At 38.3% G+C, this 15480-nt stretch overlaps 1 protein-coding gene across 1 annotated transcript in view; it reads right to left on the bottom strand.

Annotated features, from left to right (window-relative positions):
• Positions 1-7276: 7276 nt before the first annotated feature.
• SMS (spermine synthase) overlaps positions 7277-15480 on the bottom strand; it is a 47127-nt gene continuing 38923 nt past the window's right edge. Inside the window, exons 10-11 of the mRNA XM_060234070.1 lie at positions 9647-9762; positions 7277-7770 (exon numbers count right to left, since the gene is read on the bottom strand). Of these exons, the coding sequence (XP_060090053.1) occupies positions 7728-7770; positions 9647-9762 (159 nt within the window). The 3' untranslated portion in view covers positions 7277-7727. The remainder of the gene's footprint in view (positions 7771-9646; positions 9763-15480) is intronic.

The raw sequence follows: 15480 nt of genomic DNA, 5'->3' as shown, positions 1-15480 counted from the left end.
TGCTACTAACATGCCCTCCTTCTGGATCTTTTGCAGGGTACGGCGCTGCTCCTCCAGAAGATGCTAAAGGAGAGTAGAAACTTGGTCCCACAGAGCGAATTGATAACGTCCCAAGCAGGCAAGGTAATTGGTAATCTTGATCCCTAGTGACGCAGTGGCATAAAATTTTCTTCTAAACGCGTCTATCTTCTTCCCCTTTGTCAGGAGAGGATGCACAGTGCTTGCCCTTGGATGAAGATGTAACCACCAGGGAGTTAGGCTTTGGATGGCTGAATAGAAATTCTGCTCCCTTCTCTTGTACCTTGTACATGTAGTCTAAGCGCTTTGAGGACGCTGCGAGATGGTTTCTCCCAGGGCTCTTTGACTGTTTGCAACACTACATTGGTGAGAGGAAGAGCAATGGCAGTTGAGACATCACGTTGAACGATGTCAAAAACTAGGTTGTCGACCTCGGGCTGGGGTTGCTGAACGGACAGACCCAGGGAGTTTGCCATCTGCTTAATTAAGTCCCCATATGACTTGAGATCCTCCAAAGGAGAGATTGGAGCATCATCAATCACTGGCGTCGATGGTGTAGGTTCAGATGGATGTTGATTGGAGTTGGCGCCGGCAGAGCCAGCAGACTCCTCGGCGTCTGGAAACAGAAACGATGATGGAGAAACACGAAAGAAACTGGAGTGACGAAATTACTAAGAAAAAACGCTTCGAAAATTTTTCCAGCAACCGGAGAGAGCCGAAGGTAAGTCCTAACAGCGTGGTGGTCAGAAAAAAAACTGGCGGGATCTTGGTGCCCCGCCTACTGGGCATGTGTGGCTAAGTCCGTGAGCATGTCCAGAGGTCGGGACACAAAAATCCTTTTATAGAGCTTTTCAGTACCGGTCAGAGCTAGCGCAGGCACCTGGAATCCCAAGGGTGTGATGCACAGAGACCACAAAGATTCTATGCATACCTCCCCAGCAGGTCAAGTATAAATCGCATAATGGTACAAAATATTAGGTTTTTTAAAAATCTTGGTTGATACTTGGGTGGTAGAAATTTTTAAAATGAAAGAACTCTGCCTAATTAAATCGTGAATCAAGTGATGTCAAGTTAAATCCAAGATCTCGTATCTGTCAGATATAAATCTGGGCATGAGATCTTCTGCTCACTATTCTTTAATCCAAGTTACTGAATTTTAATAAAATTAAGGTTAGTTTTATACATGCCTGTATAGCATATTATTTTTGTATTACCACCTTTCTATTTTTTTTTCTTTTTGGAATGATTTTGCACTGCTTTAGTATTTTCAGTTATGTTTTTTGGATTACAAACTGAAATAAAATGCCAAGGGGAGGGGGGACAAAAATGAATGGCCACACTTTGAATGTCCCAGTTTTACCTCCTTGGTAGTACTATTATATTACTCTCTTCATCTTTTGACGTTGTACTGGTTGCACTTGAGACAATTAAATACTGCATATTTGTCTGAGTCTACCATTCTATCTCTGAGAAGAGCTAGCCTTAGTATGCAAAACTCACTCAAGTTCAACCTCAGCATCTTTTTCAGGGCATAATTCTGGAACATAAGATGCAGGAATTGATGACAGCAGCTTTCAACACATGCAGAGTACCTTTCTTTCACTGCTAAGCAACTGTAAGCAACTGAAAAACGTCTCAGAAAAAAACTGAGATTAAGCAGGTCTTCCAGATGAGCCAAAGCCTATACATAGTATTCTAAACATTCTATACATAGCATATTAAAGAAATATTACTTTCTTAATCATTTTTAACTGTAATATCTCTATGAAGATGCCTACAGCTTAATACAAGCTAACATAAAGATGCACTGGTTTGTTCACTATGCCAGTGAAGATTCTTTTTCCCCCCTCGGTCCCAAAATACATGTGCACCTGCTGCCTAAAGGAGTGTGTCTTTCTTTCACATACTGATTTGTCATATTTCTGGATCACATGTCCAGATGCTACTTTGGTGGCTTTCTGTTCAGGGAACTTTCCAGATAAATTCATCTGAGGAACCTCTGAGTCTGCTACAAAACAAATCAGCAAACTGCAGAGGATGGTCTATGGCACAGAGTTTGTTTGCATCTGGTTACGCTTGCTGGGCTTTGCTATTGTTCTAGTTTGCTATAAAGCCATGACAATATACCCTTAAAATTGAACAGTAGAATAGGGACCAAAAGAAAATGTGTCCACCTTTACTGTTCCTAATTGATGAAAGCTTGGTAAACCTGATAGATACCTGATTTCCCCCATATAGTTTACATTTTTTTTCCTATTCAGAAATTTGTTAGATAAAACAAAGAATCATCTTTCAAGACTAATGAAAGACTAAGAGGTTTAAACACTAGCAAAACTACAATGTTTATGACACTGCAAGTATAATTGCCACAAACTCTGTTTTGGATGAAACAATTCTAGCTGAAATTGATTAGAAAAATATAAGTATCACCTGCAGCCTGAAGACATTTGGGAAGATTTAGAAAGCATTCCATTGTTGAAGTTCACATAGTCAAGGTGGCTGTTGGTTAAAACACCAGGCAAAGCCCCACAGGATATAATCAATGAGGTTAAATGTTTGCCTTCCTTAAACACACACAAGAAATCCACAAGAAGTGAACATTAAAGAACTAAATATAATTATCCTGGTAAACCAAATTGCTATGTTCCGTGTCAGCCCTTCCCTAACACTTCCCATAACATTTTTAATCTAAAATAAAAAATGCTCACAAAAGAATACTAGCCTATGCAAAGAATATAGAAATGCCTTGACATTTTTTCTTCCAAATGTGTGACTTTTTGTCTTTACTGCATTCTCTATGATGATCCAATATATTCACATGAAGTAAATATGGATTTTTGAATAAGTGAGTATCTTGGAATAATCTAAATGACCTACAGATTAGAACACATCTACCTGAAAGAGGGGAATGAATGGTCCAGCAATCAGTGATGCTAAATTATTACTGAATCCTCAAATAAAAAGGAACTCAGAGCTGCCAAAAGGAATTGGAATTCTGCCTCAAAATGCTACAGGGTGCTTATTCATATAAGCCACCAGGAGGAAACAATGCAAATACAAGTCTGCAGTGCTGATCCAAGATGGTGGTGACAGGCACTGAGGTCATTTTTAAATTTGCTTTTATTTATACAGCTGCCTTTCTTCCCAATGGGGACCCAATGTGATTTATATCCTACTTCATTTCATTCTTGCTGTATCCAAGTCCAAGGTGACCCAACAGTCTCCCACAGCAGAATGGATTCAAATCTGGGTCGCCAGATTCATGGTGATCATGGGCCAGTCACACACTTTTAGCCTCACCTATTGCACAGGTTGTTGGGAGGACAAAATGGAGAACGTAAACCATCTTGGATCCTCATTGGAGAGAAAGTTGGGGTAAAAATGAAGTAAATAAAATCACTACACTACACTAGTTCTCACTTTACACTGGTTTCCAGTGCTAGTCGTTATATACCACACAAAGGCCAGTTTGGTGTAGTGGTTAAGTGTGCACTCGTATCTGGGAGAACCAGGTTTGATTTCCCACTCCTCCACTTGCAGCTGCTGGAATGACCTTGGGTCGGCTGTAGCTCTGGTAGTTGTCCTTGAAAAGGCTGCTGCTGCAAGAGCTCTCTCAGCCCTACCCACCTCACAGGGTGTCTGTTGTATTTGTGGAGGGAAGGTAAAGGAGATTGTGACTACTGAGATTCAGAGTATAGGGCGGGATATAAATTCAATATCTTCTTCTTCTGCATGCAGTCTGTCATTCAAAGTTGCTATGCTGGATTCAAACACACATCAACAGAGAATTACACAGTCTTCAGCTGGTACTACATCAATAGTGATCACACTTAAAATTTATTCCTGCTGGCTTTGCCTTTTATTCAAGCATACCATGTCTAAAATCTAACTGCAGGGTAGCTGTCATACAAAGCAGAGGTCTCTTACTTTACACCATTATTAAAATCCTTCAACCCCTTCCACCCCAAAGGAGAGAGTGAATAGGGAAAAGAATGCAAAAGAATTCCTTTAAAACACTGAAATTTTAAAAAGGCAAAGTTCAGTGTACAATCTTACTATAAACATGTGGGAACCCACAAAGATGTGCAGAGTGAATTTCCTTCTCCCCCATTATTTCTTTTTTCCCTTCCATTGGAATCTGGAACCCAAAGGGAAATTAAGAATTCAGTCAACATAGGTCATAACAGCGTACCTTTATTGAATATATGCACAGCACCAGTGCAGTCAGTACAACACCAGCCATTTTCTTTCAGCAAAGTCAGATTAGTAATCAATTTTCACTTCTAGATAAAAGCAGTATTTAGTGCAAAGAATTAAAAAAAAAAATCCAAACCACCATGCCAACCATCTTTGGGATCAATTTGCACGTGTAGTGAGGCACTCACAACCATGTTCCAACTTCATTTCACATGTATGAAATAAAGTGTTAGTCTGTGACAAGTTTCTTATATACCAAAAATGAAAAAGTGAATTTTCATACCTGTTCATTGTGGCAACAACTGTATGTAAATAGAGTGGCCACACTTAGAATCTACAAGCAGTAATGTAAAAGGAGGAAAGGTATGTGTGTGAGGATATCAGATTATTCCAGTTTTTTCACATACATAGACACGTTATGAGGCCATACACAAGTGTTTTTTTAATGCTACTCTCAAGTTTCCTTTTCACTGACAGACTGGTGTATGAATTAAGTTTACCAAATAGTATCACCTGTCTCTCTTTTAGTGTTCAGTTTTAAGACTAACCTTGCTCCTCTCTGTTATAATGTGTGAGGGAGGTAATATGACTATGTCCTCCAGACTAATCAAATGCTGTGCTCATGAACTCTACTTATACAACAAAACTGAAACACCGTTTTCTTCCTCAAATATCATCAGTGAATTTAACCTTATATTAGTAAGCAGCTAAGGCAGAAAACAATGCTCCGCTCTTGAGACACTCACACATTGTTTACTTTTCCTTTTGGAACATTAAGAAATGTGACAATCCAGGCCCTTCTTCATAAAGCCACTGTGCAGTGACCATGTTATCTCGCATGGGAAGTTTCATCAAAACCATGTTAGTTTTGATTACATAACACAAACCTACAAAATTGTAATACAATTGGATTTTTTTTAAAAAAACAGTACGGTTATTAAGAACAATGCATACTATGCATATCAAATTTATGACAAAGTATTGGCAATTTTTTATATGCTTTGGACATAATTCTGCCATTACTTGGAAGAGCCTCATAGACTGATGTTTCTTAGGACCAAATTTGGAGGAAAATAACCCATTCAGTGTAAAATTTTATGATACTATGCCTTCTGCTGTCAGTTTACAAGAAAAAGAAAAAAACCCGCTATATGAACACAATTTAAAAGCAGGGCAAGACAATTCAGTATAATTAGGGCATTGTTGTATACTTTTAATAGTAGGAGAAAAGTAAGTCTGAGCCAAGTGTACTGTGCCTCTGATCCAACATAAATGCTTAGTCATGTCCTACATTTGAATTAGGGCCCCAAAGTAGGGAAACAAAAATATGCAGAAAATGAAATGAGTGGGAATATTCTGCTTGCCTTTAATTAAATCTGCTCTTTCTCAGAGGCATAATCAAAAAGTTTAAAAAATATTTTTTGTCTATACAGATTCGAAGGATTTATTAGGTAGCTTCAGTTTATATGACAAACAATTCAGAACTTATGAGTGATAAGTACACCTGTTTTATATGCCCATTTTGTTAACATTATGAGAACCCTAAGGTGCCATATATATGCTTTAGTGCAACAAAACACTACATTTCAATCAATGCTGCGCCTCATTGCAGAATTCCTCCATATACTATCATGGAGCAGAGAAAGCATTTCTTTACAAATAATGAAGAAATTCTCCCTGGAGAAACAACATCGTATAAATGTGTTTTGTCACAATAAAAAAAGAGTGAGCAAGAAACAGGATGGACCTTGTGATTGTATTTATTGATTCGGAACACACAGTCTAGTGGTGACAAACAGTGATATCCTATGAAGAAGTGAAATGCAAAAACTTTTCCAGTCCTGGGGGGGGAAGTTCATTTTGTTCCAAGAACATAACCTGTCAAGGCCAGATGGTACAATTTAATCCTCTCTACACCTTCCAAACTTAGAACACAGTTGTATTTCTGAATTATATTTAAGGGTTTGCTTTCAGCAAAATTATCAGTGAAAGTTCCAGCAAGTACACAGAAAGAACTTACAAAAATATAATTTTACCACCATGTTAAGCAGACAGGAACTACTGTATATTTCAACATGCACATATCAATACAATGTACTTGGTAGTGCTGCTTAGGGTCAGTCACAAGGTTTACAGATGGGCTGCTCTCAGTTGAGTAAATACTCGTTTACAAGGCATGCATAAAATATAAATATGAGATACACAAGAATCTTAGGAGCATAATCCACCAGGACTTTCTGCTGCACACATGCACTGACATGAATGGGATTTGAGCAGTGTTCTGAAGTACTATTCCCATTCATTTTGATGGGGCTGGTGACATTTCCAGGTGCACTCTCTGATTTCCCTTTTCAATTGCTTTTCATACTTGTGGACCACTGTCACTAAAACTAAAAAAAGAAAAAGTATGACCGGTAGAAAAATTCTTCAATATACTTTTCAGCTTCATGTATGCACTTGAAAAGGGGCTAGAACAACCCAAGTTACGATATTAAAATATATAGTGTTAACAGTCTTTGTTCATTATTCCCTATCCGTAAGACATGTAACACAGACTCTAAGTAATTTGAAAATGACAGTTCACTGGCCACAGACGATTTAAGTCAGTGGTAAAACTTCAGTAGAACTATTGTGAACTTCCTTATACATAGCAACATTAAACTTTTTGAAAAGTCTGCAGAATATGTAGTTTAATACAGATGAAGAAAATCTCTTTAGCTTTTCCCCTTTTTAAATAAGGATTGGGCCCAATTAAAGTCCATTTTGATGTGGCAATGCAATTTTTCCTTGCAATTTTCATGAGATGAACTTCTGAATAAATCCTTGCAGTGTTAAGATCTGGCATCTGACCCATCATAAAGACATACTAAAATTAAATACCAAATCTTGACCAAATAAAATAAAATAAAAGTAAACCAAATAAAATAAAATAAAAGTCAACCACAAGAAAATGTCATGAGTGTCATTGCAGCTTTGTAACATCACAGTGGGCCTGAGGATAACCTTAAAAAAAATTAGTTTGCCCTTATTTTCTCTTCTAATGGAAGCACACTGAAGATAATTTGTTTTTTTTAAAAATATTTAAGTTTATTTAAAGCACCATGCCTATTAAACAGGTTAATGTCTGAAGGAAGCAAAATCTAAAGGACCACACTAAAATGCTAGTATTACCTTTTCTTAAATTCATTTTTGAAGAGCGAAAAAAAACAAACCTGAAACAACAAAAGTGATCACATTCTAGAAATTCAGTGCATTCAGCAGCTATGGTTTTGCTGCTAGTTCATCTACATTAACTTTCAAAAAATAACACCCTAGCTCATCAAAATATACATTTTTCATTTGTTTTTAAATTATAATAATAATAAAAAACATTTAAAGAATTCACAAAGTCGATATCATGACTGAGTTTCAGATCATCTACAGCATATAATTTAAAATTTCAGATGCCAAGACATAGCACATGGCAAGCCTACATGCTTCATGCAGCATGTGTGGCAGGGGGACCTTGAGCTTCAAACATCAGTCCTCTTCTTCCAAACAGTGTAAAATACCCATCTGCACAAAAGTTGAGTCAAGGAACCAACAAGTATCCTGTACAACATCACACAAACCATTTCCAAAAGCTTTCCCAGTATCATTAGTTCTCAGAACAAAAGCAGAACATCTTACTATTCCTTGCTACTTGGAACATTTCCAAGGCTTTTTTCTTGTTAACAATTAAAATGATAAATAAAAATTATATAATTCCTTCTCAAAAAAATTATACTCAGGCTACAGCTAGCTGATGGGCAATTCCCTGGCATTTCAATGTAGCACAGTAACTTTTTCTATCTTTGTAATATACTTTAACACCCAAGGTGTTGTTGCTTTTTAACTGAAAATACCTAGTGCTGTAGAAACATTGCAACTGTGCGCATTCATAATCCCTTGCAAACTGGGGATACAGGCTTCAACATCAATGAAGAAACATCTGATTTGGCTGTAGGAGTCTGCTATTATTGAAGAAGCATTTCAGAATATTGTGCAAGATAAATGAACTGCCTGTTCTTCAGGATCGCCCCACAGCACCGTGATAAAGTGATGCATGGAGATAAAAAGATAAATGGGCCTGATGCTGAGCAGTCAAACAGAAATCCATGGCACCTCCACTGACTTCACTGGGAGTGTCACAGGATTTTTGAACCCAACCAAACTGTTGCAGGGACAATGTCAACAGCAGAAGACTAACCGGCCGCAGCCATCTAAGTCAGAGGGAAGGAATAAGATACTTTCTTCTTCCAATTAGATTCAAATCCATTAACAGCTTAGAGGTCAACAAGAGTTTCATAATATAAGCTTTCAAGGGACAAATCTCCTTTCATCAGACCCAAGTAGAAATGGAGATCTCTGTGTCCTATCCTTGTCAGAAGGTGGAAGGGGTGTTGTAAGGAATGCAAAACTACAATGCATATTGTAACTACTTGATAAGAGAAGAGGGGAAAGGTGATTACAATATTGCATTATACCTTTGGAAGCACTGTCCCATCTTTTGACTAGGATAAAAGGACTGTGTTTTCCATTTCCCTTGTCTGATGAGGGAGCTTTCACTGTTGAAGCTTATACCCTGAAACTCTTGTTGGTCTACTTTAGAAGTAGCTATGATATCACTAAAGTTTTTTCTTGTTGAGTTTGCAAACTAGCAAGGAGCTCAAGCACTTTTAACTGTCCATGAACTCTTGTTTGCTTCAAGTGATTTTCATCTTAAACAATTGGTTGAACTAGATTCAGAAGAAAAGTAGGCTAAAGGTTGAAATGGGCCTTCTTATCTTGCTTTAACAAGTTCTCCCTCAAAGACCAAATTATGCCTAGAAAGGACCCTGCCTCCCCTCCCTGCCTTTAACTGACAGACCCCAGCCTGGAATACTGTGGTTGCCTAGCAACAGCCACTGAGGAAATCTGTTGCTTAAAGTCACAGGCACTCCTGCTGTTTTTGACTCTTTTTGAAACTCACCATTTTATTTTATTTTTTAGATTTCACATTTTTCTGCAAACTTAGGGCTTTTCAAGTTTATAGAAATATCTGTCTTGCCAGTTCAAAGTGCCAATCACCAGATTTTAAGTATTCAAAGTTATCCAGACTTCGCTAATATAAGGCTAAGTATCACTTCCATCTATATTAGCCAACCCATACACTTATCAACCAAAATAATCTGTACTACATAAATAAATATATGCCATCAAAGCTTTAGGATGTTCTTTTTAAAATTTTAAGAAGTTATACTATTTACATTTCTTTGTATTAATTTAATAACTCCATGAGCTCCTGCCAAGACATGCAACATTTTAGAAAAAGTACCAGAAAGGCACGTATGTGTAGTCAATTATTTTGTTGTATTTGGTTGGTTTGTAATGTTTTTACTACACTATTGTGATTTATATTAACCAAGGATACAGTTCCATGTAGGAAGGAACGCACACAACTTCTTTTGAGAACTCCACAGGACAATATAACCTGCCAAGCTGTTCTTCATAGAGATTCAAGGCTTCAGTCAGATTGACACAATTTCCCTTCAAGACAAAAGGAAAAAATATCACCTACATACCAGTTACATTGAAAATCTAGGCACAGTTTCATCAACAGACTATTGAGAAGAACAAAAATAAACTTAATTATTATGTTTTAAAAACACAGCTATGTATCTTCTACATGTTCTTGGAATCCTGACGAAGATATACATTTATAACAATTACAGAGAACATCTGATTAGAGATGTGCCATCACAGTTCAAAAATAATAAATGCAAATACAACATACCTTAAATTAGAGGCTGATCTAGTTGTTAAACTTATAAATTAACCTTGTTTTTCTGAATACTAACCTATACTACACAATAGGGCACACACAGCTTGCACTTGTCTTGAAAGAATGCTTCATGTTAACTACTTTCCTGCAAGATCATAAACTGGAGTAATAGTCTAGAGCCAATACAGTACCCCCTTTGAAATAGTGTAATAAAACTGAATGGTAATAGCTTTATATTGGAATTGTTTGACAGAGGAAGTATTAGCTGTCAGAATTAAATATTTCACAACACCAAAATTATCCTCAGTATTCTAAAGGGCAAGATTAATAAAATTTGGGATGCACTAATCTGACCTAAGTGTTTGGATATTCTTAGGGTGATAGTAGTGTGGATGAAGGGCAACAACAAAAGAAATTGCAGAAAATTCTGAAAACAGCTATAAAAAGCTATAATTTGGTGTTCTTAGGAAAAGAAATCTATACCTTTATTGTGGGAGAGTAGAAATAATTGGATTCCACTGTCAAGAAGGGGAGATGGATAGGTATTAATATCGCCAGGTGTCAGCCATAAAAAGCAAAATGTTACAGGATTGGGTAACCAAACTTTGGTGGGCTTTCTAGTGACTCTGCCCCAGAATTAGGATTGGTCCCACTGCCACTGGAAAGGGAAGGCTTAAAACAGGGGTGTCAAACATGCAGCCCGGGGGCCGAATCAGGCCTTTGGAGGGGTCCTATCAGGCCCCTGAGCAACTGGCTATCATATGCTTCCTTCTCCCTTTCTCTTGCCTCCTTTGCCAGGCTTGCTCAATTGCACAGGAGCTACACAGCAAAGCCTCTATTTGCTCCATTGGCTGAGGCTCCTCCCTTGGGGAGGGAGGAAGAATAGCTTTCTTTGCCAGGCTCTCTTCCTTCTATTGGCTGAAGTTCCTCCCCCTCCTGGCCCCCTGGGGAAGGAAGGAAAGAGCCAGAGCTTCCTTTGCTCAGTTCCCTGGATCCCATGGGAGAGATATAAAGAAAGCACCAATAAGACCAGTGAGTACTAATGTTTTAAGCATGCTTTAAGTTTTTTTTAAATCTTTCATCGTGTTTGTCTGTGTCCTTTATAAAGTTTATATCTTTGCAACCTAAAATAGGAACACACATGGCCCAGCCCAAGTAGGTCCCATTTATGTCAGATCCAGTCCTCATAACAAATGAGTTTGACATCCCTGGCTTAAAATATCCTGCCAACTTTGGAAAAGCATGCAGAGGAACTCAAGGAGGTGTGGAAAGATGCAAGGAAAAACAGAGAACCTCCATTCTGCCTCCTGTTATTCCAAGCCCATCCTCTCAGGGTATGGGAAATGCTGAGAATGCAAGGCAACAAGTCTTCAAGTCTAGATAGCTAGTATTGCTTTTTTCTGTTTTATTTACTATAAAGTGTATCCTTCAAAAACTGATGTTCCTAGCCTCATACGTGTTTGTACATTTTGAAAGGAATTCATGTTAGTTAAATAAACTTCTTTCTTAAAAGGTGAGACTGCATTATATCCCATCTCACTTGCCTAGCTGCTCATCTATGCTGCACTCTTATTCCATCTCAGTGACCCCAACCATCATGGGGATTTCGTTGTTATATCTTTATGGTTACCCACACAGAATCTTGTAAAATTTAGAATGAGAATAAAGAGAAATCTCTTGAGGGGTATAAATTTCTTCCCAAGCAACACAGCTCCCTCAGCTGCTTGCTGTCTGGAAACAAGTGACATATCTGAGGAAGGGGCACATGTGGAATTGTGACAGTACTGGTAGGATTTCAGAATCCATGCCCAGGTTGCACTGCCTAGTCCAGCTCAAGACTTCAAAGCCATCATGGCAACCCTGGGACTATCCCATGCACGTAACTGGTCATAACTGGATTTGGTCTTTGCTATAATTCATGATCCATCTAATCTGTGGGAAAAGATTAATCTTTTAGACTAAAATGAAGTTTTAAGCAGATGTGGCACTGGAGGACCAATCGGAAAGTTCCACCCCTGAAGAAACAAGGATCTAACATCTCTGCGAATGTTCTAGCTGACATGATTAATAGTTGTAATGAAGAACAGGGAGGCTTCTAGAATCAGAAAGCTCTAGAGTGATCAATGCAATTGGTCCTGTGCACCTTTCCCTCACACTGAATTTCATTTAGGCTAGTTCTCAGTTGAACTAAAGTGCCATGAACATTACTCTGTAATGGTGATGCCAGCAAAATGAAAGGATAGTTTTCTGCACCACCATCTGCATGCTGGCATCTGACAATGCCATTTAGGTCTGTTACATTGTATCCCTGAGGAACAAACAGTGGGAACTCAACATCTCATTACAACTCATTTGCTAAGCACATAATACATAAAATTACTTACAGTCAACTGTATCAGCTCCATGTTAACTTAGTTACACTGAAGTGTCCTCTTGTCAGTCATATGGATATTTTCACTGAATTCAGCCCATAGCAATATACTTCAGTGTGAGGCCTACTAGTTCTCTTGATCCTTGCTCTTATGGCTAGTGAAATTAGCCAAAGGTGTTTAAAACACTAGATATTGCTTATCATAAACAGCTCCTTAAAAGAAGGTGTAGTACCCTAAAAATAGCCCAGACAATATACTTCTGGGCTCAGTTCAAGGTTCAGCCTTTGAAGCTGTAAAAACCCTGGGTTCCAATTATCTGAAGAAATATCTGCACTGAACCATCATACCCAAGTTTTGAGATCTATTCATGGTGCTTTCTTGTGATTACCAGCGTTAGCTGAGAAAACGTTCCCTGGCATCTAGGGAAGGTTTTTTGAACACACATGAAGCTGCCTTATACTGAATCAGACCACTGGTCCATCAAGGTCAGTATTGTCTACTCTGACTTGCAGTGGCTCTCCAGGGTCTCAAGCTGAGGTCTTTCACATCACCTCCTGCCTGGTCCTTTTAACTAGAGATGCTGAGGATTGACCCTAGAACCTTCTACATGTCAAACAGCATGGAGTAGGATAATATAGCAAACACACTAAAAAGTATTATGTTACCGAATGTACTACAATAGATCACATATATATGTTACCAAAATGAGAATTAAGATAAACGGGAAAAGTGGGAAAAGATTAGGTAATAAATTTCTCATAGTTCTTAATTTTCTGATTGTTTTTTTATAGATTTTCATGTTTTGCTAATGTTGTAAAATAATGAAAAATAATTCAGTATTTCACAAGTGATATGAATTTATAGAGATACTATAAGCATCAGGAAGTGGAAAGGAAAAGGTTAATGATAAGGTAAGAAAGTTGAGTGTATAAACTTGTTTAGTAATCTATTATTATCCAAAGCCCTGCAGCTGTTTGGTTCCGCTGCCTTTTACAAAACATATAATTTTGTCAGCATCAAATTGAATGGGATAGTACATAAACAACCTGTGTATGTAATTTAGAAATCACAAATAGAAAACAGAGCTAGGTAATTTATGGGACATCCAAGGTAGTTTAATGGCATGACCAACGTCTGTATTGTGAATGTAATCTGCAGTCTACTTCAGCAGACAGTCCTGGGTATTCAACTCCCTTCACCATCTTCATATATGGCAATTAGTCACCAAAGCAGACAATGTGGCAAGTAAATTGTGGGAATGAATATGAATGTCTAAATCTACCATTTGTTAAGCCCATTCACTCTCCTATGTTAATATTTGCACCAAAACCACCGTTCTTTTACTATCTTTACAAAGCTATCCAAACATTCACCTCATATTTTTGTTTATAATTAATCAATCAACATAATTTATAAGTATGCCATCCATGAGTTATGTGTGCGACCAACTACTGTTGACTCCACAATTATGAAGATTAGTTAGATTAGTAACAGCTCTTTTTCAATGCCATGGTGCTCCTGAGATAAAGCAAATATATTTACTGAGTACAATTCAGTGAATGCAGCAAGATGGATGCTTTTCTCTGTAAAAGAGAGGGACTGGAAGTGAAACTTGTTGCCTCTGTATGAGTTTCTACCATTTACTGAAATGAGCACTATACATGTTCATGAATCTGCTAACTACTGATAAAAAGTCATTAGGTCAGCTGCTGTGAAAGAAAGTGGGTGTGAATGGACAAAAATTTCATAACAAACTCAAAGGAGAAAAAGCATGTTTTCAATGGGGTTGGGCTTTCAACAGGATTTGACAGAGAGGGAAACTAGACAGCTGATCTTTGGAAATCTGATAGTCAAGGAGGGAAGCCAACCAAGAGGCAAAATGGAGAAAGAGAACAAAGTCTTGCAGAAAACTGAGGGGGGAAAGGCTAGTGATAGTATAAGCCAAGGGTGTCAAACATGCAGTTCAGGGGACAAATCAGGCCCCCGGAGATCTCCTATCAACATAAGAACATAAGAGAAGCCATGTTAGATCAGGCCAATGGCCCATCCAGTCCAACACTGGCCAAAAAAAAATTATACACACACACGCGCGCGCGCGCACACATACACATAGTGGCTAATAGCCACTGATGGACCTCTGCTCCATATTTTTATCTAACCCCCGCTTGAAGGTGGCTATGCCTGTGGCAGTGAATTCCACATGTTAATCACCCTTTGGGTCCCTAAGCAACTTCTCCCTCTCTCTTGCTTCCTTCTGCATAACAGCTTGCTTTGCAAGGCTTGCTCAATTGCACAGTAGCTACAGAACAAAACCTCTTATTTTCTCCACTGACTGAGGCTCCTCTCTTGGGGAGGAAAGGGGGAGGAATTGCTTGCTTCACCAGGCTCTCTCAATTGCACAGCAGAGCTACTGAGCCAAGCCTCTCTTCCTTCTATTGGCTGGGGAAGGAAGGAAAGAGCCAGAGCTTCCTTTGCCCAGTTCCCTGGATCCCATGGGAGAAATACCAAGAAAGCATCTTTAAGACCAATGGCTGCCAATGTAACTAACACGAATTTGAGCAGACTTCAGAGGATAGTGGAAGACAGGAGGACCTGGTGTGACTTGGTCCATGGTGTCGCAAAGAGTCGGACTCAACTGTGTGACTGAACAACAAAAGGTTTTTTAAAAATGTATTTGTGTTTGTGTTCTTTGTAAAATTTATATCTCTGCTACCTAATCTTAAATTGGTACACACATGGCCCAGCCCAATAAGGTCTCATTTATGTCAGATCCGTCCCTCATAACAAATGAGTTTGACACCCCTGGTATAAGCAGTGAAGGATGCAAAATGGTGACAAGCACTGGATCACATGTTACTTAAAAAAAGAGATCAAATGATTCAATGGAAATAGCCACAATATTTAAAAAAATAATAACCAGAAGAGTGCAAAGCACATTTTATATGGGTGAAAAAATGTGCATAATTCAGACAGGATTCTATCATTCCTCATATGCTTAGCAAATACTTCAGTTTCTTCTTCTCTCTAGCTCAGAATCAACTCTTCAACCAAAAGTAATCCCAAATGTTGCTTTAAAAAAATGTTTAGGATGGCAGGAGTGGGCACAAAAAT

The sequence above is a fragment of the Heteronotia binoei genome, chromosome 3, assembly GCF_032191835.1.
Source record: "Heteronotia binoei isolate CCM8104 ecotype False Entrance Well chromosome 3, APGP_CSIRO_Hbin_v1, whole genome shotgun sequence".
NCBI lineage: Eukaryota > Metazoa > Chordata > Lepidosauria > Squamata > Gekkonidae > Heteronotia > Heteronotia binoei.
The sequence above is the reverse complement of the archived record's forward strand: the minus strand, read 5'-3'. Positions and strand labels throughout refer to the sequence as shown.